Source organism: Gracilinanus agilis, chromosome 3 (assembly GCF_016433145.1).
Source record: "Gracilinanus agilis isolate LMUSP501 chromosome 3, AgileGrace, whole genome shotgun sequence".
NCBI lineage: Eukaryota > Metazoa > Chordata > Mammalia > Didelphimorphia > Didelphidae > Gracilinanus > Gracilinanus agilis.
Genome location: NC_058132.1, coordinates 675,688,820 through 675,712,316, shown reverse-complemented (window position 1 = coordinate 675,712,316; position 23,497 = coordinate 675,688,820). Strand labels below are relative to the sequence as shown.

Here is a 23,497-nt window from a genome sequence, read left to right as displayed (position 1 = left end):
GATTTTAATTTAATTATTAAAATTATTATTTTATGTTTTATATTTAAAATTTTATAATGTACAAATTATAAAATAATAAATGCTTATAATTTTATAATAATAAAAGGATTGGGGGGCACCTAGTTGGTGGCTCAGTGGATTGAGACCCAGATCTGGAGAAAGGAGGTCTTCTGTGCAAATTTGACTTCATATACTTCCTAGCTGCAGGACTCTGGGCAAGTCACTTAACCTCTTTTACCTAGCCTTTACCGCTCTTTTGCCTTGGAACCAATACACAGTATTGATTCTAGGATAAAAGGCAAGGGTTTAAAATATTAATAAAATAGTTTTATCTTTTCTCTTGTTTCCTAAAATTTTCCAAGGTCAACTTTCTTCAAATTTCTCTTCATGAAGAGATGTTTTTGAATTACCAAAACATTGAAAACCATTTCCTTCTGATTTTAATTTTTATCATGTTTTAGTGACCTTTTAATATTTTGCCATTATTTCCCTTTAATTTTTTTTATCAAAATGGAAAGAATGCCTCTTCTCCAGCTGAGACCCAGAGATTACAATTCAGCTTTCAGGGGTCAGTAATGTGCAGGCCATCCAATTCTAAAAAAGTGGTTTCCAAGGGAAACATGGTCAGATCTGGAACTACTGCTGGTACAGAGAGGCCCTCAATAAATGCTCTGATTAATCAGTAAACACATATTTAGGATGATGCTTATATCTTTGACCTTCATGTCCCAACTATGTTTCAGTCATTAAGACTCCATGGACACTGAAATTTATAGTCTTGGAAAGAAAAAAGATAGGCACCATGAAATATATATTTTTATGGGAAAAAAGGTTACTAGTTATGGGAATGCCTCCTCTCCTCCCCAGATGAAATCTACTCAAGTTGAGTCATTGTTTTTCCGTGGCCATTGTCAGGATAATATGTTTCCTCCCTCATCTTACTTAGGAAATTTTATACTTGTTTTTATAAAACTTGAAATCCCAAGAGGCATACATTGAAGAAATATCCTTTTTAATAATCTATCAAGCCTTTCTTTTTTTTCTCTGCTGTAGGTAGAGTATGAAAACAAGAGAAATATTTCATCATGTTTTCTGAAGTATGAGGAGACAATTGCATTTTTCAACTGTAGCAAGCAAATCCCCTCAAATGTGTATTTGTGTTCTTAATCCTCGATGTCCTGGATGATTTGCCACTCAATGTTTTTCATTTTCCATTGGCAAGAGAAGTTGGCACATTCCATAGGCTTTTGAAAATTTTCCATTTGTTTTCCAATACTCTATTTAATTTCATACTTAATAGGTCTGTAAAATGGGAGTTAATGGAAAGAGGGAGAATTTGGTGTGACAGTCACCTGCTCCTGGAGGATATTCTCCAGCATGAGGGCCTCATTTTACCTTCTTTCTCCTTAAAGTCTTGCACTCATCAAGCTACACTTCATTGATTGTTTTTTCTTCTTAGAACTGACACCCAGTATTGATTCCAAGGTAGGTAAAGGCTAGACAGTTGGGGTTAAGTAACTTGGCAAGGGTTCATAGCTAGGAAGTACAAGAAGCCAGATTTGAACCCAGGATATCTCCTGACTCCAGGTCTCTATTTACTGAGCTCCCTAGCTGCCCCTTCTCCACTGATTGTTAAATTACTTTTAATTTGGGTTAAATAAACTTAGTTTGGGTTAGAAGATTTTACAATCTCCCTAATGGATTATATTAATGCTTTATTTTGAAAAAAAAATGAAGCCTACTATGATTAGCACTAAAGAATTGGAGACATTTTAATCGACACAATGGAGGACCATTCTTTCCAAAAACTTGGCTTCTATCTCTTTCATTTCACATCATTGCGTAAAGAGCCAGTTACTATTTGCATGTAATTATTTTTAGATTAGAAAAAGAAGGCAGAGTAAATTTCTGGTCTACATTAGGATTAGGCAAATATGATCAGGACTTTTTCCAAAAAAAGCAGTTTTGTGAGTGACAAATAGCATGGTAAACTTCACTTGCCATTCATGATCTTTTGGGTAAGACCTGGAGATATATTTTTAAAAAGAGAAAAGCTTATTCTTTCTGTACTATAGCAGATATTTGGGTAGTAAGAAATCCCTGATGACTGGTGTAGAAATGCAGACTTTGGGCTGGGCTTACATATGAGTTGGATTTAAAGAAGTGATAAGAACTGCAAAGGGATGTCGTAGGAACTGGGGAGTTTATAGAGCATGGACAAAAGAATGGAGGCATGAACTGATTCAAATACCCCCTTGAATGCATGAATATTATTTCTACAAATGAAGGTCACAGCACTTTTTAAACCTTGTCCCAGTTCCAGTTTTCCCACGTCAACTCCAGCACTCCATTCTTTATCTTACAACATTTTTTATTTCACTTACCCTAGAACTTAACTCTAGAAGTTAACCAAATTCTACATAACATGTAGAAAAAGTGAAAAAAGACAAGGTAGATTTTATATCTGTTTTCCAAAGGTGTGTGTGTGTGGGGGGGGGGGGGTTGGACTAGATAAATTTGTTTTCCCCTTGACTCTAAATCCTAATTTCTACTCATTTCAAATTCCTTTATTGTAGGGCATAGATTCAACATCATTTTCCTTATTCTACTACTTCCTTATTAATTATGTCCTAAAATCTACTCAGCATCTCCTTTCTTTCTACAATCACAATGTCAGTTTCTTTCTCCTCATTTCCAAAATTGAATTTTCTATCCGGAGAGAGAAGAAAGAGGTAGAATATGGGGGACCCATGGGATACAGACACAAATGGAGAAATATGACCAATTTTCAAGTTGTAAAGCCCATTTTATTCCATTTACTTGAAGTAAATGGAAACCCTGAAACTGAATGCGCATTATTTTTACAGGCCTCCTACAGCTGTGCATTCTTTGATTTCTATTTTGAGAGCATCAGATCGGATCTCAGACTAATTAGTATGATAAACATATAATTTTCAATTGAAATATTTTTAACAAGTATTCACAGAAAGCGTCTAATCAAATTGTATTCGAATGTTATCATGCACAATGGAAAAGATCTTTTGTTTTACCATTAGCAAAATAAGCAACCGAAACATGAGTTATGAATTTCAGTGTATTAGTTTGGCTGCTTTTGAACTTCCTGTATTTTTTTCTTTTTCTTTAAAGTGGTAGCATTAGGAACATGAAATAAGCACATAATTATAAAGCTGGTGTATACTTTTAGCCATGAAAGGAAAATGAGAGAATATATATGTATATATATAATTTCAAATATTAAAAAGAATCTATCTCTGAGCCAGGTCCTCAACCCTTTTCTTAGAAATTACAGGTTGTATAGATTAGAATACTGTATTCATGCAAGGATTCTTTTGTGCTTTTGGCTTCTATTTAAAATATTTTAAAAGCTTTATGGTAATTCTTAATCACTAGTTTATCTTTTCAGAGTCTAAAGGAATCAGAAACTGATTCCTTTTACTGATAGAATTAATGACAGGAGAAACAATTGTGGGATTTTAGCTCCATTCAGACCACCCACACCTCACACACACACAAAGTATAAGAACAAAGTAGTCATTATCCCAATCAAACATTGAATATGCAGTTTTATTAGCACTTACATAAGTAATTCTTGTGGGAAAAAAAAAAACACTGAAATGTAATTGTGAGAATTTTCCATTATACTATGTTTAAATTTTTCAAAACAATTAAAACATTGAGTGTGTAGAGCTGAGGTGGTTTGATACTTGGGATATTGATAATTATTGAGAAATTTTAAATGGGTATATTCTTGTCAGAAAATAAGAATCTTTTCTACTCTCTTCAAGATGCAAAGTTCTTAAAATTTTCTATGTTCCTTAAGTACTTCATAGTCACCTATAAGGCAATAAAATGTAAATGATGAGTAGGAGTACCATATTACCAACAAAGAACTGAAGAGGGGAAGCTCATAAAGCATGTCATCCGCAAGATACATGAGCAGGGAGTAGGGTGGAAGCTGGACTGGTCACCGAAGGAGAGGGAAGAATGACTGAGAGACAGCCTTTGTATAAATAATATTCAAGCAATGTCAAGACAGCTAATGGAAGATCCCGTAGATTGAGTGAAGGTTTTATGGACCTTACAGAAGAGGCAAACATGGATCAGTTGTGAGCTGTATCATTGGAAAGGGTACCCATGTAAGTGAAAAGGGAGATCCTTCAACCCAATGATGTCAGAAGCAACTTGATGTCTGTTTTGCTCTCATGTTTTTCAAAATATGTTATCAGAATATCTTAGTTTTGATTGGTCCTAAATGTTTCTCTGCATTGGGTCTGAAAACTAGTTATTTGTGAATCTGCATCCTACCTCCTGAGATCTACTCCTGTCTCTCCCAAAGGGAACTGTCTCATTTATTTCTCATCCTTCATTGCTAGTCATAAACAGGACACTGTGCGGCCATGAGGAGAAACTCAAGGCAAGAACCTGAAATCAGTAGATTAGCGTGGTCTGGAAAAATGTGCTAAATGGTGGTTGGCTATGGAATGACAGTTCTGGGGAGGGAATGGGCACACTTACATGCCAGATAAATACACTCCTGCTTCAGCCTTTGTTCAACTGGTCATCTTTTCTCTAACACCTTCCCCGTATTCGTTTCTACATTTCTTTCAAAACCCATTTTAATTGATACCTTCTCAAGAAATTCTTCCTTCACTATTCCAGTCCATTGCAATTTCTCACTTTTCTGAAGGCCCATAATACATACTTTCTATATCATTCATTGGTTTTTAAACTCTACTCTCTTGTATTATTTAGTATTTCATGTCTTTTTCCCATCTTAACAACTGAATTCTAAGATTATTGAGAGCAAGGGCTCCAGTTTATACCTTTTCATATTCCCAATGTCTAACACAACTCATTTTACAAAGTAAATGTCTGTTGGTATTAGCTACACCACTGGGGGCTCTAAGTTTAGAAATAGTCTAATACTCATTAAAGTGAATAAAAAAAATCTTATATCTATTCCCAGACTAATATGTTTTAGTGTTCACTGACACTTCTGTAATAGGCAGTAAATATAAGGACATAAGCCAATTTCGAAATGCAATATTTGGCTTTACACAGTCAGCTTTTATCAACAACTTTTTTTTATGAGGTAAATCCCTTTTGACCTCCTGCTTTGATGAGAATTCTCATTATCCTATCACACTGAAGAGTGTGAGCTTCTTGGGTGAACATCATCTCCAGGGTTTTCTGCTTAGTATAAAAAATGAAATTAACTGCTGCTCACTACATTTCTTTTTCATGATTTCTTTTCATAACTTTATCATTTTTCTCCATGTAGTTATGTTTCCATCTAATAATCCTGTTCTTTTATAATTTTCTTGGCACATTACTAATTCACCACCCTGGAAATTTTTCCTTTCCATAAACAGCCTCTGCTTCCCAGGTTTAAGGAAGGAAATAATGCAAGTTTGAAATTTTCCTATTTGGTACTTTCAAGGAGGAGTTTGTAATCTATAGGACAGTCTCCATCAACTATATGCAGTTGTGCCACCTGTTCCATCTTTTAAGAATAGGATCAGAATTCTGAAATCAGCCTTTACTAATTCCTGGTATAAAGGTCAGTTATATTTAAAAATAAATTTACTGAATCTGGATGCATGGATATGAAATATGCCAAGAATATGTGATTAATAGTTATGGTGTTGCCGGTGTAAAAGGGAAAGATGGGCTTGGAATCAGAGAACCTGGGTTCAAATCCAGATTGCCACATCCTGCTTCATGTGACCCAAGGCAAGTCACTTAATACTTCCTAGGATTAAATTTCCATATCTGGATGGCCTACTATATTCTAGCTAGAAATCTATGGCCCTGTGGTTCCTAAAGCCTTTTTGCTAACACAGATATGATCTGTATATAGTTTTTCATCTTTCGTGAGTTAGCAAAGTATAATAAAACAAAACAAAACTGCCACAAATCTACCCACTATTAGAAGTGGAATTTGAAACCAGACTTCGATGATTTCAAATCCAGCTCTCTACTTACTTACTACAACACAGGTTTCTCACGATCTATGGCCCCTGTATAAAGAGAACAGCCAAAGAAGACTACAAGACTAAATGACAATTCATTTATCACCTTCATGGGATTAGGGGGAAAATTCAAACATTTTGGGAAAAAGCTCAGAAATTGTTTCATGGCTTGGTCATCATATGATGTTGGAGCAACACTAACCACCCAATCATTCCTGTCCACAAATGTTAGGCAACATCATGATAAATTTATGGGAGGATATGGATGAGAAAAGAACAAAATGGGCCCATAACAATAATAATAATAATAATAATAGCGATGATAATGATGATAGCTAGCATTTAAATAGCACTTTAGTGTTAGCAAAGCAGTTTACATGTTCTCTCATATGATTCCCCCCCAATAACTCTTCTCCCCACTTTACAGATGAAGTAATTATATTTCAGGGAAGATTGCACATGAATGAGATCCCACAATAACAACACAGTACTATTACTGTGATTTAAAGCATTAATAAATCTCAAAATAATAGGACTCCATCAAGTCAGGAATTCATCATAACTTTTTGGATAATGAAATTCCCCTTTCCATGTATGCCTATTTGTTAGTTTTACAAAGCTTTGTTATTTCTTTATCAAGAATGCATGAAAGAAAAATTATTATTATAAACTTACCGTCCACCAGAAAATACATAGGATCGTAGATAGAGAACTGAAAAGAACATCAAAGACCAGCCTTATGTTAAAGATGAGGGAACCGAGGCCAAAGGAGGTTAAGGTCACTTGGGCAGGGGGCATCAGATAAAGGACCAGATTTCAAAACTAAGCAGAGCCTTAGAGATCAGTGAGTTTACACTCCTCATTTTACAGATAAAGAAATGAGACTTTAGTAGTTAGGACACGCAGTGGTTTTTCTGTCAAGAAGCAGATGGCGAGTGGAGGCATTGGTGGGACACGCTAGTTCCAAAAACAAGAAACAATTCAACCCGGGAGGCAGAAGGAAATGTAGTTTAGAGTTGATGTTCCTACCGGTAAAAACCTGGAGGCACCTGCTGCACTAGGAAATTCTTCTCCAGGTCTTGGAGAATGTCGTTCAGCATCCTGACTCGGATGGGGGCTCTCTCCTTGGGATCATTAGCAGGGCGCATCTCATCTGACTGGAACAATTCTGCGCTGTCCCTCAGGCGGGAGGCCATTTCCAGCAGCTGGACCATGTGGGCTTGGTCACCTGGTGAAAGATAAAGAGGCATTTCAGGGAGTTAATGCTGACGTCCCTCAAAGAGCAGAAGCGCCGTGTGAAAATCACCACGTTGCCTCCTAGACAAGAAAGCCAGGTGAACCCAACAGAGGAAGAGAAGCAGATGGAACGCATGAAGCCGTGGGAGCTCACTCTGGACATGTAGAAGAAAAAAGCCTCAGGGCAGGATACAGGATGCTTATTTATGTTCTGACTCTCAGGTTGGGTGGAAAGACACAGTCTACAAATGCTTTGCCGTCTTCCTCTTTTAAACTCAAACTTTAGCGACTAGTTTTGAATTTTTCTCTTCCAGCCACACAAATTCTCCTGATGGCAGCCCCTGGCTATGGTGCCCTTCTTTTGCAACATTCCTGCATCCTGGGAAGCGGATGCTCTTGCCCCATCCTAGTCCCCAGAGCCAGAATGTCATAGGCAGTGCAGAAATTTCATGGACATAAAAACAATATGTCTGGTGCACAAGAATGAGCATGTATTCCCCGCTTTCTTGAAACGGATTTGGGACTGTCATTCAATTATGCTAGAATGTTTAAATACTGTGCAAACACTTCTAGGAACATTTCACAAAGAAGTTTTTCTCTCATAGCCCAGGGTTTTGTTTTTTGTTTTTTGTTTTTTTCCCCCAAGTACTAGGAAAACCACATTTTTAGTATGGGAAATAACAAAATCAAACTCTTTTGAAAAACATTACCATTTTGGGAGAGTTTTAATATCATTTCCCAGGATGGCACACCATCAGAAGAAAGCTTGGTGGTGGTATAAAGCAGGTATAAAGATGATATACAGGAGACGAGAGAGATATTCTCGGGAGGGAGAAGAGCTGGGATTTGGGCATTGATTCTAGCCTAGAGCTCACTGAATGCAAACAGGTGACCATTTGCTGTGTCCTTTAACCAGTTTCCTGTTCTCCTCTGACTTTTCACCATTATCACCTCCAAGTAGGGAACATCCCCGACAGCCTTGTTCTCTGTTTCTTCTGCTAGGCGGCAGATGTATTGTTGGAAAAAGTAATAGAAACATTCAGACCTAGCCTGCCTTCTTTGAAACATCGACTGGCTGTCTTCCAGGTCAAGAATATTCTATTTCCTTACTCTGCCTCAATTAACCCTCAAGGATTTATTAAATACCTACTATGTGTCCATGGAGGAAAAGAAAGCAAAAATAAAACAGTACTTGTGTTTTGTCAGAATTCCTGACTCACTTCAAAATTCAGTTTTAATATCATTTCTTACATTAAAATTTTCTGGATTTGCCCAATCTTTAGTGCCCTGACCTCACTTAAGGAAAAAAAAAGGGTTAATGTTTATTTTGTATTTATTTATCTGTCTTCATGCTGACTTTCTACCCTTGTTCATTTTCCCAGGGTTTAAGGCAAGCTTGGTACATAGTAAATGTACATAAAGCCTTTATTTTGGTTGCCTGGATTATTCTCTTCCCTCATTTCTTCCACTTAGATATTCGTTTTCTTTGAGGTTCACATCAGGTGCTCCTCTGTACTAGAGTCTTTCCTGCCTCCCTGTCCCCTTTCCCATCCTTCCTCCATCTTTTTTATCAGTATTTTCATTTTCCTGAAATTAAGTTCTTTCTACTTCTCTATAAACAAATTATATCTCTCAGTAGAATGTAAACTCCTTGAGGGAAAAGACCTTGTTTTCATATTTATATCCCTAATGACTACCACAGTGATTTAGACCCAGGAGGCATTTCTTGCATTTGATATAATTGAAAATGAGCCTTCAGGCCACTCAGCAATTCAGTTCTTTATTTTTTGTCGATTCTGAGTATGTTCCTCAATCTATCCTAAGTCAAAATCTCTCATCCTTTCTCTTTATCTAACATATTCTCTTTAACTAACATATAAATCTCTCATCTGTGTCAGAGATAGGAGGTAGAAAAAGCACTTGCCCTCCACTCTGGAAGAGGTGGAAGCCTTTAGGCACCAAAGCACACATGTGGTCAGATTTGGTCAATATCTTGGTGAATACAAGTAAACTTCTTTCTTTTTCTTTTTTTAGACTTTACTATAAGACAGTGATGGGCAAACTAAGGCGCCCTGAAATGTTCTATCCAGCCATGCGAAATTATTCCTAATCTGACGAATACAATGAGTAGGATACAATACGATGAAATTTCAAAAGAGTTGCCTTAGAAAGAGACTGACAGATGAGCATTTCCTTTCCTTTGGCCCCCTCTTTGCCCATCATTGCTATAAGGGATTGCCAGTGGATGTGGGAGGAGTATATTTAAGAATGAAAGTAATACGGAATAGAAGACATCAATTAAAATAATTTGAGGGAAAAAATTAAGCATGGATTTTCTTTTACTATGGTTAGGGCAGAGAGATAGTTGCTTCCCTCATGCAAATGTGAATTATACTTCCTCCATTAAATGAAGAAAAGCATAATAAAAGGGAATTTTTTCCAAGACATTTTCAAATGATCTCTTTAGATGTAGGTTCTTAAGGAAAAGACAAAACATGGTGTTTGAATGGTGGAAGATATCAATTTATCACAAACACTGAAAATCAACAATGACAGCATAAAAATTAATTGAGAATGTCAACCTGACTTATCCTGACATATGTGAAGAGGCAGTTAGATGCATCTTTTTAAAATGAGAAATCATCTACTTTGTTTTTCATTTCATAGGAGAAGGTTGAATAATAGCATTCTTTCAACAGGTATTTACTGAGCACCTATCATTATCATCACTAAAAATTTATTGAGCACCATATTCTCTTCTTATTTTCTTTGGTAGAATCAATGATAATATTATCATAGATTATTATCATAGATTTAGAGGGAAAAAGAAAGAATGACAGAGAGACAAAGGGGGGGGGAGAAAGACAGAGAGAGAGAGAGAGAGAGAGATACACACAGAGAAAGAGAAACAGAGAGAGTGGGGGAGCAGAGACAGACAGACAGAGTGAGGGAGAGAGAGAGACAGAGAAAGAGAGTGAGGGAGGGAGAGACAGACAGACAGAGAATAGACAGAGAGAGTGAAGGGGGGGGGGGGAAGAAAGAGAAAGAGAGCAATAAAGCTGTAATTCTGATTGGATATGCAGTGACCCACACCCAGAATAGGTAGAGTAAATATTTACATTTTATAGAGAAGGAAATCAAGGTCCTATACACTTTCTCTCTAGTCCTATTCCTATACCCATTTCCAGGGTGATTCTTGAAAAACAGAACAAAGAGATACAAATAGCACTCAGCAAGGAACACTGGAATTGGAAATGAAAGAGATGAAAAGAAAGCAGACTCAAAACTGCCCAGGGTGCATGTGCTTGACAGGAATTGGTCCTAGGAAATTAGACCTTTTAGACTTGATCTATATATCAGGCAGCTCTGCCATCTTCTGAAAAATGTGCTGGAATGGACTTATAGTAGCCATTTGTCCCCATGGAAACCTTCTGGGGACTTGCCAACTGTGATTTTCTATGGCTTCTAGGTAGAGGAGATAATTCCTGGCCTTTCATGAGGTTCTCATCAGCTCTGGGGTTGTGTAACAGAAAGAGCCCCAATGTGTACAGTCCAAAGATTGGGGTTCAAATACTTGCTTTGATATTGTTTGACCTTGGGTAAGTCATGGCCATCTCCAGGCCTTGATTTTGTTTCCTGAAACAACAACAAAAAAAAATCTGAACCTAGAGCACACTAGAGAGAGAATGACATCAGTTCCCATGTTGGGAAAACCTCATGAAAGGTCTTCAAGTAAAGGCTGGATGACCATTTGCTTGGCAAGTCACTTAACCTTCCCTCAGTCTCAGTTTCTTCATCTCTAACATGGGAATTATAATAGTACCTATTGTAATGCAAAAGTTACAAGAGGCTTTTTTTTTTTGCTCGGTGGGGGGGGGTGGGCAACTTAAAACTTCTGGCAGTTGAGCCTTAGAATTTTAAGAGAGAGTTCAGTTGGTCCCTGACGCTTGAATAGAGAGGAAGGATCAACCAGAGCTCTATTTTGGCTTTTGGTTTGCTTTGGCCTGTGCCTTGTCTTTGGATAATTTGAACCTGGCTAATTTCTCTGGACCTCTCTCTGACCTTCTCCATATTACTTCCCTGTTTTCCCTGTTTTCCCGGGGCTCTGGGAGGCAGAGTGGCTTTTGGGTTTTTAGTGAAAAGACTTTGTGGGTTTAGTTTTCCCCAATAGGCAAGTAGCACATCCTTGAATTCAAACAATCCCTTTAGTATATCCCCTACCTTAAAAGCAGCTAAATCTTCCCAGACCGAGAGAGCAGGTTCTAATAATAATAATCCATTCCTGTGACCCTACCCCATCTTGAGTTTCTCCCTAGCAGCTGTCAGAAACCCCAATACCCTTTCTCCTTCTAGACCACCCTGAAACATTAATAAAATGCTTCGTTATCTAATTAGACCCTCTGTAGAATCTTTGTGTTGAAGAAACTAGGCAAAGGGGAAGGGGAAGGAATAATTCTCTTTTATTTCTTGAGGGAAACTGGAGGCATCCATCTTGGGAGGAAGTAGTTGCCCAATGCTTCCTCCTGAATCCCTTCAGTTTCACTGATGGAGGAGCCTTGTGATTCCTCCTTTGAGGGCTTGAGAAACTGACAAGAAAGCCCTCAAGTCAGATTCAAACCACTTCTGTCTGGTCCTATTCCTTGTGTCTGTAGAAGTACCTTTCCTGCCTAGAAAGGTTCAGTCTATTACCCCAATATCCTCTGTCTCTAGTCTGTGTCAGCTGCCTCTCCGGAACACCTTACCCTGTACTCTTACCATCCTAATACCGCCTTGTCCATTCCTCCCTAAACTTAGCCTTCCCTTTCATTCCTCTCCTATCACCTCAATCAACCTTTACTCCTCCATCACTCAGCAAGGGAAGATCACCCCCAAACTTTAGTGTACCTCCTTTTTATCTGTAACACTACCTCACAGAGTTGTCATGAGGATCAAATAAGAAAACACTTATAAAGCATGTCACAAACCTTAAAATGCTACGTAAATGGTAGCAATAATAAAAATAATAATCACTATGATAGGCGGTACCCTCATCACCATCACCACCATCCCTCTCCATCACCACCACCATCATCATCAACCTAGTTTCTCTTTAAAGCCCAGCTCATGTAGAACTCCTATACGAGTCCTATCTTAAATCTCTCAGTAGTTAGGACCCTCCTCTCTAAAATAACTATGTAATGCTTCCCACCTATTTACCTGTATGCATATGGTTTCTATCTAACACAATGCGAACTCTAGGGACCATGCATAGTTTCCCTTTTTGTCAGAGCTTGGCACTTAGTAGGACCTTAAAAAGCTGTTTCTTTCTCTTTTACCTCTGATGGTTTCTGAATTTTTGTCTTTCTTTTTTGGAGTCTCTCCCTCTTTTTTTTTTTTTAAGACCCACTCAATTTCATTTTAAATCAAGAGTGAAATATACTGGTCATACTTGAAACTAGATGTGTTTGGGGGGGATTTCTTTTTTATATCAAAAAATAGGCTCAGTCCTGAATAATATTTCACAGAGCCTATTCATCTAGAAATGAGCTTATCACAGTTTTAAAGGCGCTAACAATCGCATAACCACTGCTTAGGCTTCAATGATTCATACTGACAAGAGAATGTGTGATTTATATTCTTCCCAAATAGGGTGGTTAAAAGTGGCCTGGCAGGTGATTTGGAAGAAGGGGGGAGGAAGGATGTTACTTAATGTCATCTTAAAAATGCTTTGCGGAACCACTCTACAGAAGAAAAGAAATTGCCAGTGTTGTGTAGCTGGGGAAACAAGGGCCCTTTATTATCTTGCATTTTCTCTTCCTTCTGCTGTTCTTTTAGGTGTGAATCATAATGAATCATCTCAGCGAGGCATTTAGAGATGTTAAATAAACAATAAATACAGGTAGATAAAAGAAATGTAGGATCTACAAAGCTGCTAATCCTTAAGTTACTGGAAAAAATTGTGGTTTGGCATAGCATCATCTAAAGTCCAGTTCTACCAAAAAGACTTTCAATAAATAAGAAGCAAAATGGCTCCACACAGAGCTTTCAGAGTGACAAGTTGGTTTTTAAATGGGACGAGATGATGATTCGCAGCTTCAGAGGATGGCATGTCCTCTTGATAGTGATGCCTAGCTCACAGTAGGTATACCATAAGCTCTCTATTATCCCTCTCTCTTTTTCTCATATCTCTCTGACATTGTCCTTTACTATTTCCTCCCTTTTTATAGGATCTAACAAAGAAGGACCCTATGCCTTGCCAGGGATAACTTTCTTCCCATCTTCTCTAGCATATCATCCTCAGCCCCTCTCTAATGTTCAAACTCTTCTTATTCATCAGTTCATTCTATATAAACACACTCAATCTGTCCTTCAACCTTAAAAATACAGAGATTGAAAAGCAGGGAAAAAAAATACTATGTATAAAAATGCCCAAAGAGCTCTAAAAGACTTCCTGCCCTTTGATCCAGCCATAGCATTGCTGGGTTTGTACCCCAAAGAGATCATAGATAAAAAGACTTGTACAAAAATATTTATAGCCACGCTTTTTGTGGTGACAAAAAAAATGCCCTTCAATTGGGGAATGGCTGAACAAATTGTGGTATATGCTGGTGATGGAATACTACTGCACTCAAAGGAATAATAAACTGGAGGAATTCTATGTGAACTGGATTGACCTCCAGGAATTGATGCAGAGAGAAAGGAGCAGAGTCAGAAGAACATTGTACACAGAGGCTGATACATTGTGGTAAAATCGAATGTAATGGACTTCTGTACTAGCAGCAATGCAATGACCCAGGAAAATTTTGAGGGATTTATGGAAAAGAACACTTCCCACATTCAGAGGAAGAACTGCAGAAGTGGAAACACAGAAGAAAAACAACCGCTTGGACACATGGGTGAATACGGACTTGATTGGGGGATGTGGCACAAATGACCACACAAATGCAACTATCAATAATATGTAAATAAGTCTTGATTGATCACACATGTTAAAACCAGTGGAAATGGGGGGGAGAGTAAAGGAGGGTGAAGGGGAAAGTAAAAACAAGAATCATGTAACCATAGAAAATCTTTCTAAAAAAATAAAATATTTTAAAATATATATATATATATATTTATAGCAGTTTTGAGGTGGCAAAAACTGGAATTGAAGGGGATGCCTATCAGAAGGGGAATGGCTAAATAAATTGTGGTATATGAATGTGATGGAATACTACTGTACTATAAGAAATGAAGAAATAGACAATGTCCAAGAGGCATGGAAAGCCTTGTATGAACTCAAGTATGCTGAAGTGAGTAGAATCAGAACAACATATTATGACATCAATATTATAAAAACAAAACATTTTAAGGAATTATATAAACTGAAGAAGAATTAAATGGGCATAATGAGAACAATTTTTACAATAATAGTACTGTAGAAACAAATGATTCTGAAAGCTATAAGACTATGGCACCCAGGAATCCAGAATACTTGTGATGAAGAATGTTATCCACCACCAATAGAGAGGTGAAGGACCCAAGGTATAAACAAACATACATATTTTTTAAGAAGGCCACTGAGGTCCAAATGTTTTCCTTTTTTTAATTAACTATGCATATTTACTAAAAGGAATTTCACACACATCCCTTTACCCCCCTCCCCCCTGCTTTTCCCAATGTGGTGGTAATTGGGATGCAAAGGAGTAAAAACTAGATTTCTACTAATTAAAAAAATTAAAAATCAATTAAAAAAGCTCAGTAGGTTCTACCATCTCTGATAACTTTCATCCTAAGTATCTCCTTTCTTTCTCAACTAATTTCTTCAAAAAAGGACACTTTTACTTGTTGCCTGAATGCCTCTTCTTCCTCTTCCTCCTCTTTTTCCACATACAGGTATTCAATTTTTAGATATTTAAATGTGAAACAATAGTGGTAGGATTCCAATTTTCTGAAGAAATAATCAGAAATACTATAAAATACAGGGGGGGGGTGTCTATGAAATCCAGTTTGCTTACTGCTAAACAGTTTTGAGGAATGAGAAAATAAAAGCTGACAGAAATGAACTGATTTACCCAAGGACACATAGCTGCTCAGAAGAGGAGTTAAGACTAGAACCTGGTTTACTGGACTCATAGTTCTGGCCAACTTCTACTGCTGTGCACAATAGACCAAGGGAGAGCACAGTTAGATGGAGGTGGGGAATGGTACAGGATATCAGACAGAGCTTCCCTCCTCTATCCTATTTCTATGCTGATATTCTTTTGACCTTGTATTTAATCTAGGTCCTAGGATCAAGCTCCTAAAGTAGTGAATGGGGAATGCCCTAACTCTAAACTGGGAGTCCAAATGGGAAGGATGAGGAAAATGAGACAAAAACTTGAAGTCACTCTGGGGGCAATCCCAGAATCTATTCAGAACAAATGTAGCCCCTTCCCTTGAGAAGCCTCATCAGGGCCCAAGACTAATTTCCATTTCTGAGTAAGAGAAGAAGGGCTGGGATATGCTAAAAGAGGCCATATATCCAGTGCATTACCAAATCTTGCCATGTTTATCTTGACAACATTCTCCCTGTACATTCCCTCTCCATTCATAAAGCAGCCTTCCTAGTCTAGTCTCTCATAGTCTCATTCTTGGCTTGGACTATAATAAATACCTTTTATCTGATCTTTCTGCCTTTCTCCCTTCAAATCCAAGTCAATCCTCCATTCAGTTCAAAAATAATTTTCATTTTCAAAAAATGATCTATTTCTACATTTCTTTCAAACAGAAAGATGTCCTCTGAGGGAATATGTGATCAGTTCTTTAATATCTGCAATCAATTCAAAGATCAACTATGATTTCAGAGGATAGAAGGATACTAACCATTTCCTGTCAGAAAAAAAAAATCATAGTAATAAGAATAGTGAAACAAGTTTTTGGAAATGTTTAATATGGGAATTTGTTTTGCTTGACTATGCACATATATTTGCTTTTTTTTGAGTGGGTAGAGGAGAGTTTGTAGGGATTAAAAATTAGTTCTAGGTTATTTTTTTAATAATTAAAAAAAGGAATAAAGAAAATTGGAAATCTGATCATTTCACAATTACTCAAAGAACAACATGACTCCCTGTTATGTCCAGGATCTCACATAGTTTCCTATATTTGGCATTTCAAGTTCTTCATTACTTGAGTCATTACTTGACTCCCTTTTCAGCCTTCTTCCACTTTACTTCCCTCCATATACTCCATGATCTGGCTACACTGGCCAGCTTGCAGATCAAATTTCTTTCATCGTGTCTCTGCCCTGGTTGTCCTTTACGTCTACAATGTCTGCCCCTCACACCTTCCTATTAAAGCCCTTAGAATTCCTGAAGACTCAGCTCAAATTCCACCCACTGCAGGAGATCTTTCCCATTTCCATCTCCTTCCCCCATTGCTAGAGCCTTCTCTTTGTGGTTATTTTCCATCTACTTTCTTGATGTATGTCTTGCTTATACCTAGTTACTGACATGTTATTTTTCCTATCAAAATGCTAGTTCCATGAATTCTTAGTGTACTCAGCACTTAGCACCCTGTCTGGAATATAGTTTTTAATAAGTAATTGTTGAGAGAGGATGAGAAGGAGAAGAAGAAAAGAAGAAGAAGAAGGAGAAGGAGAAGGAGAAGAAGAGGAGGAGGAAGAGGAGGAGGAGGAGGAGGAGTAAGAGGAAGAGGAAGAAGGAGAAGGAGAAGGAGAAGAAGGAGAAAAAGGAGGAGAAGAAAAAGGAGGAGAAGGAGAAGGAGAAGGAGAAGGAGGAGGAGAAGGAGAAGTGGAAGGAGAAGGAGAAAGATTAACAGAAAGACAGAGAGACACTGTGTGTGAGAGAGAGCAAGGTGGAAAGAACAACAAGCTGGATCCAAGTTCAAACAGTTGAGAAAGAGATAATGCTGCTATGGAGCTGTTGATCATTTCCCATTATATTAAAGCGATTGTTCCTGCAGAGGTCCTCCCTTTGGTTACAGAGTTAATAAACATTTATTTAGCACCTACAATGTTCCAGAAACTGCTAAGCTCTGAGGATACAAAGACAGTCCTTGTCTTTGAGGAGCTCACAATCAAATGGGAGAGACAACATTTAGGAAAGCTACTAGAATTCAGAGAGACTGAGAAAAGGCTTCCCATTCCCAAAATACAGTATTGTATGGCTACAAACATTTACAATAAAATTAAAATTAGAGCAATGGAACGGCATATGGTGGATCTGAGTAGACTATAGCAGACTACAAATGCTTTGTGTATGTAAAATGATTGCAAGGCATCATCTTGGGGGCATATATGCAGCCAAACCTGAAAATGGTCTACATTTCTGTGTAATACACAGCCAACCCAAGTGCTACATTGGTACCCTTGCAATATAAAAAGACCTTCAGAGCAGATGGACAATCTTCAAGAAGACATGAATAAGAATTATACAGGAAGTGAAATCATGGAGGAGCCTATGCTGTGCACTCCTCAGAGAGGAAATATCCATACTAATGATAATATAGATACATCAATGTAAAAAAAAAGCATAAAAAGGATTTATAATTTAACCATCACCATCACTACCCATGATTACCACCAACATCACAACATCAACACCAAAAACAGTTTAGGAGAAAGGAAATAATGGAATGTTGTACCAATCAATTTAATTAAAGAAATGGAATTCATGACCGAGGATATAATGGGTATTGGACATAAGAAAATGATTAAGAAATGTTGTTGACAAGGTAATGCACCAATTTCCTGTAGAACTTGGCTCAGTGGAAGTCTCTTCTTCAGCAAGTTCCTCTTTGAATTGTAATGGGAAAAGGATAGATATAGGATAAGATTCAAGAAAAGTGGAAGGCTGTCTTTAAGGCACATACTAGGAACTCAAGGGAAAGGATTTTAGTAGGCAGAAGGCAGAAGGAGAACGTTTTGGAAGTAACGACTGGTAGAGTCAGGGACTTCCTGGAGGAGGCTTTGAGGTCTTCCTGTCCAGAAGAGTGGAGGAAAGGCAGCTTGTCAGAGCTTAGCTACCTCAATCTGACTGTGAAGAAGGGGAACCCCCTAAATCATCTTGGGAGGTATTCTGTTTGACTGGGAATATCTAGAAAAGGATCTGATCATACCTGCTGTGCTTTCCAGAAGGGGTTCATCTAAAAATCCTGTCAGACTGGCTTTGAGGTTTTTACCCCAGGGATCACATCATCTCGGGTGGACTTTGCCATTTGAGGGCAATCCTAAAGGGTTTTGGAGACAGCTTTTGAACTAACTCAAACTAACTACTGAGGGTCATAGATAAGTAACTTAGTCAGCTTTTGGGGAGCACCTAGATAGAAATAGGGCACTGGTAAGTTAGCTGGAAGACCCGAAGGCTCCCTCTTACAAGGGACATAGAGGGTTGTTGGGTGAATTGCTAGATCCCTTAGATTTAGGGAGCCTTTGTTCTGATCCTCAATGTGTATCCCTTTTTATAATAAAAGAGATACTGATTATTACACGTCAATTATCTCTAAGGCATTTGTGTGACTGGCCCAGTGAGAGAAAGTGATTCTCCTTTACTCTCACTAACTGGAGGTTAGAGTACCCAGAGATCCTGACTGGGTAATTCAGTGGGATCCCTAAGTGGACCAACCACTATCCCATCTGTGGGTCTCTCCCCATATAACTTTTTTTTGAACCTAGTAAAGTTTGTAATTAAGGGGGTCATTGAATCAGGGATTTAGACATGGGAATGACCTTAGAGATTATCTAATCCCTTTGTCTGTTGCAAACTGGGGTCCAAATTAGGTGAAATGACTTCACAAATGTCACATAGGATGTGAACAGATGTGTAAAAATTGAATACATTTTCTCCAATATGCACTGGTGCAAGTGACCATACAGCCAAATATTAAAAAGTCTCAATTTAGTTCTGCTTAACCTGGATTAAAATATCTAAAGAAGTGAGCTAAAGATGATTAAAAGCCATAATTAGGTAATTTTGTGGGGTGGGAAGGTGGTGGCTGAGAATTCTTTCTAGGCCTAGAAAGTAAAATTTCAATTCAGATTAGTAAGTGGCAATTCATTGCTTCTGGCACAGGGTCTCCTGATTCACAGGTATGTATAAGCTCTTTTTGTGATGGAAGAAAGGGAGTTTATGGAACTGAGAAAGGAAACAAAAGCAGAACTGGTTAGATCTGAATCTGCTGTGACTTTTAAAATAGAGACAGGCTTCAAAATATGAAACTGTAAACCTAACAGGGCATGGAATTATCACCTTCAAAGTAATTTTCATTTCTCTAAAATTAAGTGATTGACACTAATGAATTATCAGAGCTAACGGGGAAAAAAGGTAGATTAAATCAACATTGTCTGTTATTCAGAGAACATGAAGAAGAGCTGCCAAGAACCATTTTCCATTTCGTGAAGAACTACAGAGGCAGCAGTAAGCCACACATTTCAAAATGATGATTTCCTGCTGTGTCTAGATTGAGCTAAATAAATGCGTATATAGTCAGATCAGAGACTAAATGACTTTTATTTTTCTTGGGCATTTACTATTTGAAGAATGTTTGTTAACTAACTTCTCTGCTGACAAAGACAAATGGTTGGTATTAAATAAAAGTATCACATTTATGTGACTATAAATTATATAAAATTGCTATTTTCTAAGTGAAAGAGGGGACAGAGCTACCCCAGAAAAAGGAAACACTATACTCTTGCAGTAACAGAATGGTCAGTGGGCTTGGAATCAGAAAGCCTGGGTTTGTGTCCTATGTCTATGACTGATTAATTGAGTCCCTTAATCTCTCTGAGATTCAACTTCCTTGTCAGGAAAGTGGGAATAATTCTCATATTATCTATTACCTGCTGTTATTGTCAGGTTCCAATAATGTAACATAAACATAGTACTTTATAATCATTGATCATTATAAGAATGTAAAACTATTACCCTTAATCTTCTAGATTTGGCAGCAGAATTTTGGCACTGATGTTAACCATCTATGTGATTCAGTTAAGTCATTTAGGCTTCTGTGTCCTGTCTTGTACAGTGAAGGAGCTGGCTTACATGACCTCCCATGCTCCTTCTCAGTTCTATATCTATGGTCCTATGATTTTTCTATGGACATACAATGATGGGATATACAGTTTGAATAATCTTCATAGGTAATATGATCAAGGAGCTAGAACAGACTTCAGAAGTCAGGTAATCCAATCCCTCCATTTTACAGATGAGGAAACTGAGGCTAAGGAGTTTCAGTGACTTGGGCTAAGTCTCATAGGGAGCAGGGGAATAGACCTAGGAGCTGTGCCTAGATTGTCTAATCTAAAGTCTAGTGCTCTATCCACTCTGTTAGGCTTCTTATTATTAGGAAACAATTAAAAAATAGATCATGTCAGCCCCACATTTTAATATTACATTGGCTACCAGAAAATATATACATTTACATGTGCATACAAACACAGAGGCCAACAAATGAGTACATCCATATTCATTTCCAAAATATATCTGTTTAGTTCTGGCTAAACACTCAAACCAAGGTCATTCCATCAAATCTAGCTCTCTAGCAATGGCCAATAAATCAACCAAAACAGATTTTTCTGTGGTAAATTATCCTTCTTCTTGGTGGTTGTGAAGATGGAGGAGAACTGGAATGATCTGCTGCCAATGTAAACCAGTACAATAAATAAATGAAATGGCCAGTTGTCAAATGGTGAAAATTACATGGTTGAAAATGCAATTGGGTTTCAGAGACTCTCATCCTTACCCTGGACGCAGTGCGGGAGAAACAGCATTTTATGGATCAGTCACAAAGACCGTTTATCTTTAACTGTAGCCAAGAACTTAAGACTAATTATTGCTCAACTGTCATAATAAAATCAAAAGAAATATAAACAAGTTATGCTTATATTAAGCGGCTAAATATTGTGTTTAATTTAACACTGTGCATGCATACTGCTTGGCTAATGAAATCATCTGGGATTATTGCCTATATTCAAAATAAAATAGCTATTTGGGTTTGAGTAAGTGCATGACTGCAGCATAATACCACTTTCTCATGAAAACATTCTCTGCTGAGAAATAGGGAGATGACAAAATGACCCTTCCCTTACTGTGTGTATTGAAGGAAATCCTAGGCATTATTCCTATAGGTGAAAGCATTTTTCCTACGGCAAAATTATAATGGTAGGATTGTGTAGAAACTATACTTGGCAGAGTAGAAGGATCATAGTCTCATAGATCATACAGCTAGTTTTAGAAGACATCCTGGTGACCATCGGGTTTAAGTCCTTCACTTTTCAGATGAAGAAACTGAAGTCCAGGAAAAAAAAAAAAGACCAACCCAAGGACACATAGTTATGTCACTCATAAGATGATCAATGTGGAGTAGGAAAAGACCTCAAAGACCATCTCATCAAACCCCTCATTTTTCAGATGAAGAAACTGAGCTACAGAGAGGTTGACTGATTTGCCCTAATTCTTCTGACTTCAAATTCAATTGATTTCATTTCTTTATAGTTATTTATTTTCTTATCTGTTGATTTCATTTCCTTATTCTTTGGCCTATAATTTATCTGACAGTCTTGCAGCTAAGAAAGAGAGATGAGGCTGCTACAAAATACTTCTCCATCTTAGACAATTATCTCTCCTTAAAAAATTTAGATATATCTTTAACTTTATGAAGATGACTAAATGGTGGCAGACAGAGACCCCGAAGAGTAGGAAAGTCTTCTAGAGTTGTTCTGGATTCATATATAAATCAAAGAACAAGTATACAAACTTAAAAATGACACATTGCTTTGATAGAAGGAATATATATATATATATAGTTTGTTTGTTTTTTTAAAGAGTAGTCTGGACAGCTATCAAATTCCAAGTTTCTCCTCATCTTTCAACAGCTCCTGACTCTTCTCAAAATGGCATCTAAAATTCTCCATGCCCTTCCTTGGTTACCTTCTAGAAGTAAGGAAAGACTTCTTGCATTGCTGAAGAAGGACGGAGACTACTAAATTATATTCATTGGCATACTATTATTCTTTGTTGAAAATTAGATGAAACATTTTTTAACATTTGCTCAAATTACTATAATTCTCACAAATTACCTTTAAGGCTGTTTTGAACTTCTAATGCTATATCCAGAGCATTAAAGGGCAGAACTGGATCATTGGCAATTTGCAAAATCACTTCTCCTGAGAGCTGAAAGAAAAAGAGAAAAAAAAATTGCTAATGTGTTCAATAATTAAGAGGGATTTTTTTGTGGGGGTAGTCAGTATTTCATATAATTTTATACATCAAGGTGAAAAAACGTATGAAAAAGGATAAAATATTTGGAAAATTTTTATTCAAACAAGAAGAGATAACATTTTTCCCCCATTTTAATCCTTTATGACTCAGGGGAAAAATCACTCAATATGTTTCACATGTCTCAGGGTGGTAAGAGGGAATTTAATATTTGGTATTTCTTGAGGAAGAGATAAAGTATTAGGAAATATTTTTGCTCCATTGCACGGAGGTGAGATATTCGAACTTTTAATCAGTCACTTATCAGCTAGCTCAAGGTGTCTCATGACAGAAGACAGGGACGAAGCGGAAAGGGATAATTTAGAATGAATATTATGCTAATGGAATCAGTGTCTTAGCAATCATAGACATGCATTTCACTTTACTTAAAACATAATCAAACAGAAGATCACACTAAGACTTCATAAACCAATCATCTCGTCAGTCTCACCAGACTTTTAATTTATTTTTTTTAAAACAAAAAGTCATCAGTACAATTGATATCACCCATAGCCACATTAAGCTCAATTTAAAAAAGATAGGTGAGGGTGTTAATCATACAGACAACAGAATAGAATTTATAGATAATCTAGTCTAATTCCTAATTTTATAAATAAGGAAACTAAGGTCCAGAAACATGGAACAAATTGCTAAGAGTCTCATATATTAAGTGCCTACTACATGAGGGCTCTGGCTTTGTGCACTGGGCGTAATAGAAAGTTTAGATTAGTTATGGTCTCTGACCTTACAGATCTTATAGCATCCTGGGGAAATAAGACAAAAAATAGAACGTACAACAGCAGCTATCAAGCATGTGGCCCACAGGGCTCTCAAGTGGAACCCATAAAAGATAAAAACCTGATTTTAATGTGTTGATGTATTAGCTTAAAAGATATGTAAACATGTGTATATATAATGAGTTTTCTAAGTCAACATGCAGCCCAATGGGATTCTTTTGCAAGGATTATTGACCCTCGTTTCTATTTGAGTTTGATGCCACTGATGTAAATAGATACCAATTGCAAACCTTCTACAAATTTTGGAAGGGAATCTTTG

General features: G+C 37.3%; 1 protein-coding gene across 1 annotated transcript in view; it reads right to left on the bottom strand.

Annotated features, from left to right (window-relative positions):
* The window catches only part of NAALADL2 (N-acetylated alpha-linked acidic dipeptidase like 2), a 412,400-nt gene that overhangs the window by 33,456 nt on the left and 355,447 nt on the right, over positions 1-23,497 (bottom strand). Inside the window, exons 8-9 of the mRNA XM_044669560.1 lie at positions 22,264-22,357; positions 7,023-7,221 (exon numbers count right to left, since the gene is read on the bottom strand). Of these exons, the coding sequence (XP_044525495.1) occupies positions 7,023-7,221; positions 22,264-22,357 (293 nt within the window). The remainder of the gene's footprint in view (positions 1-7,022; positions 7,222-22,263; positions 22,358-23,497) is intronic.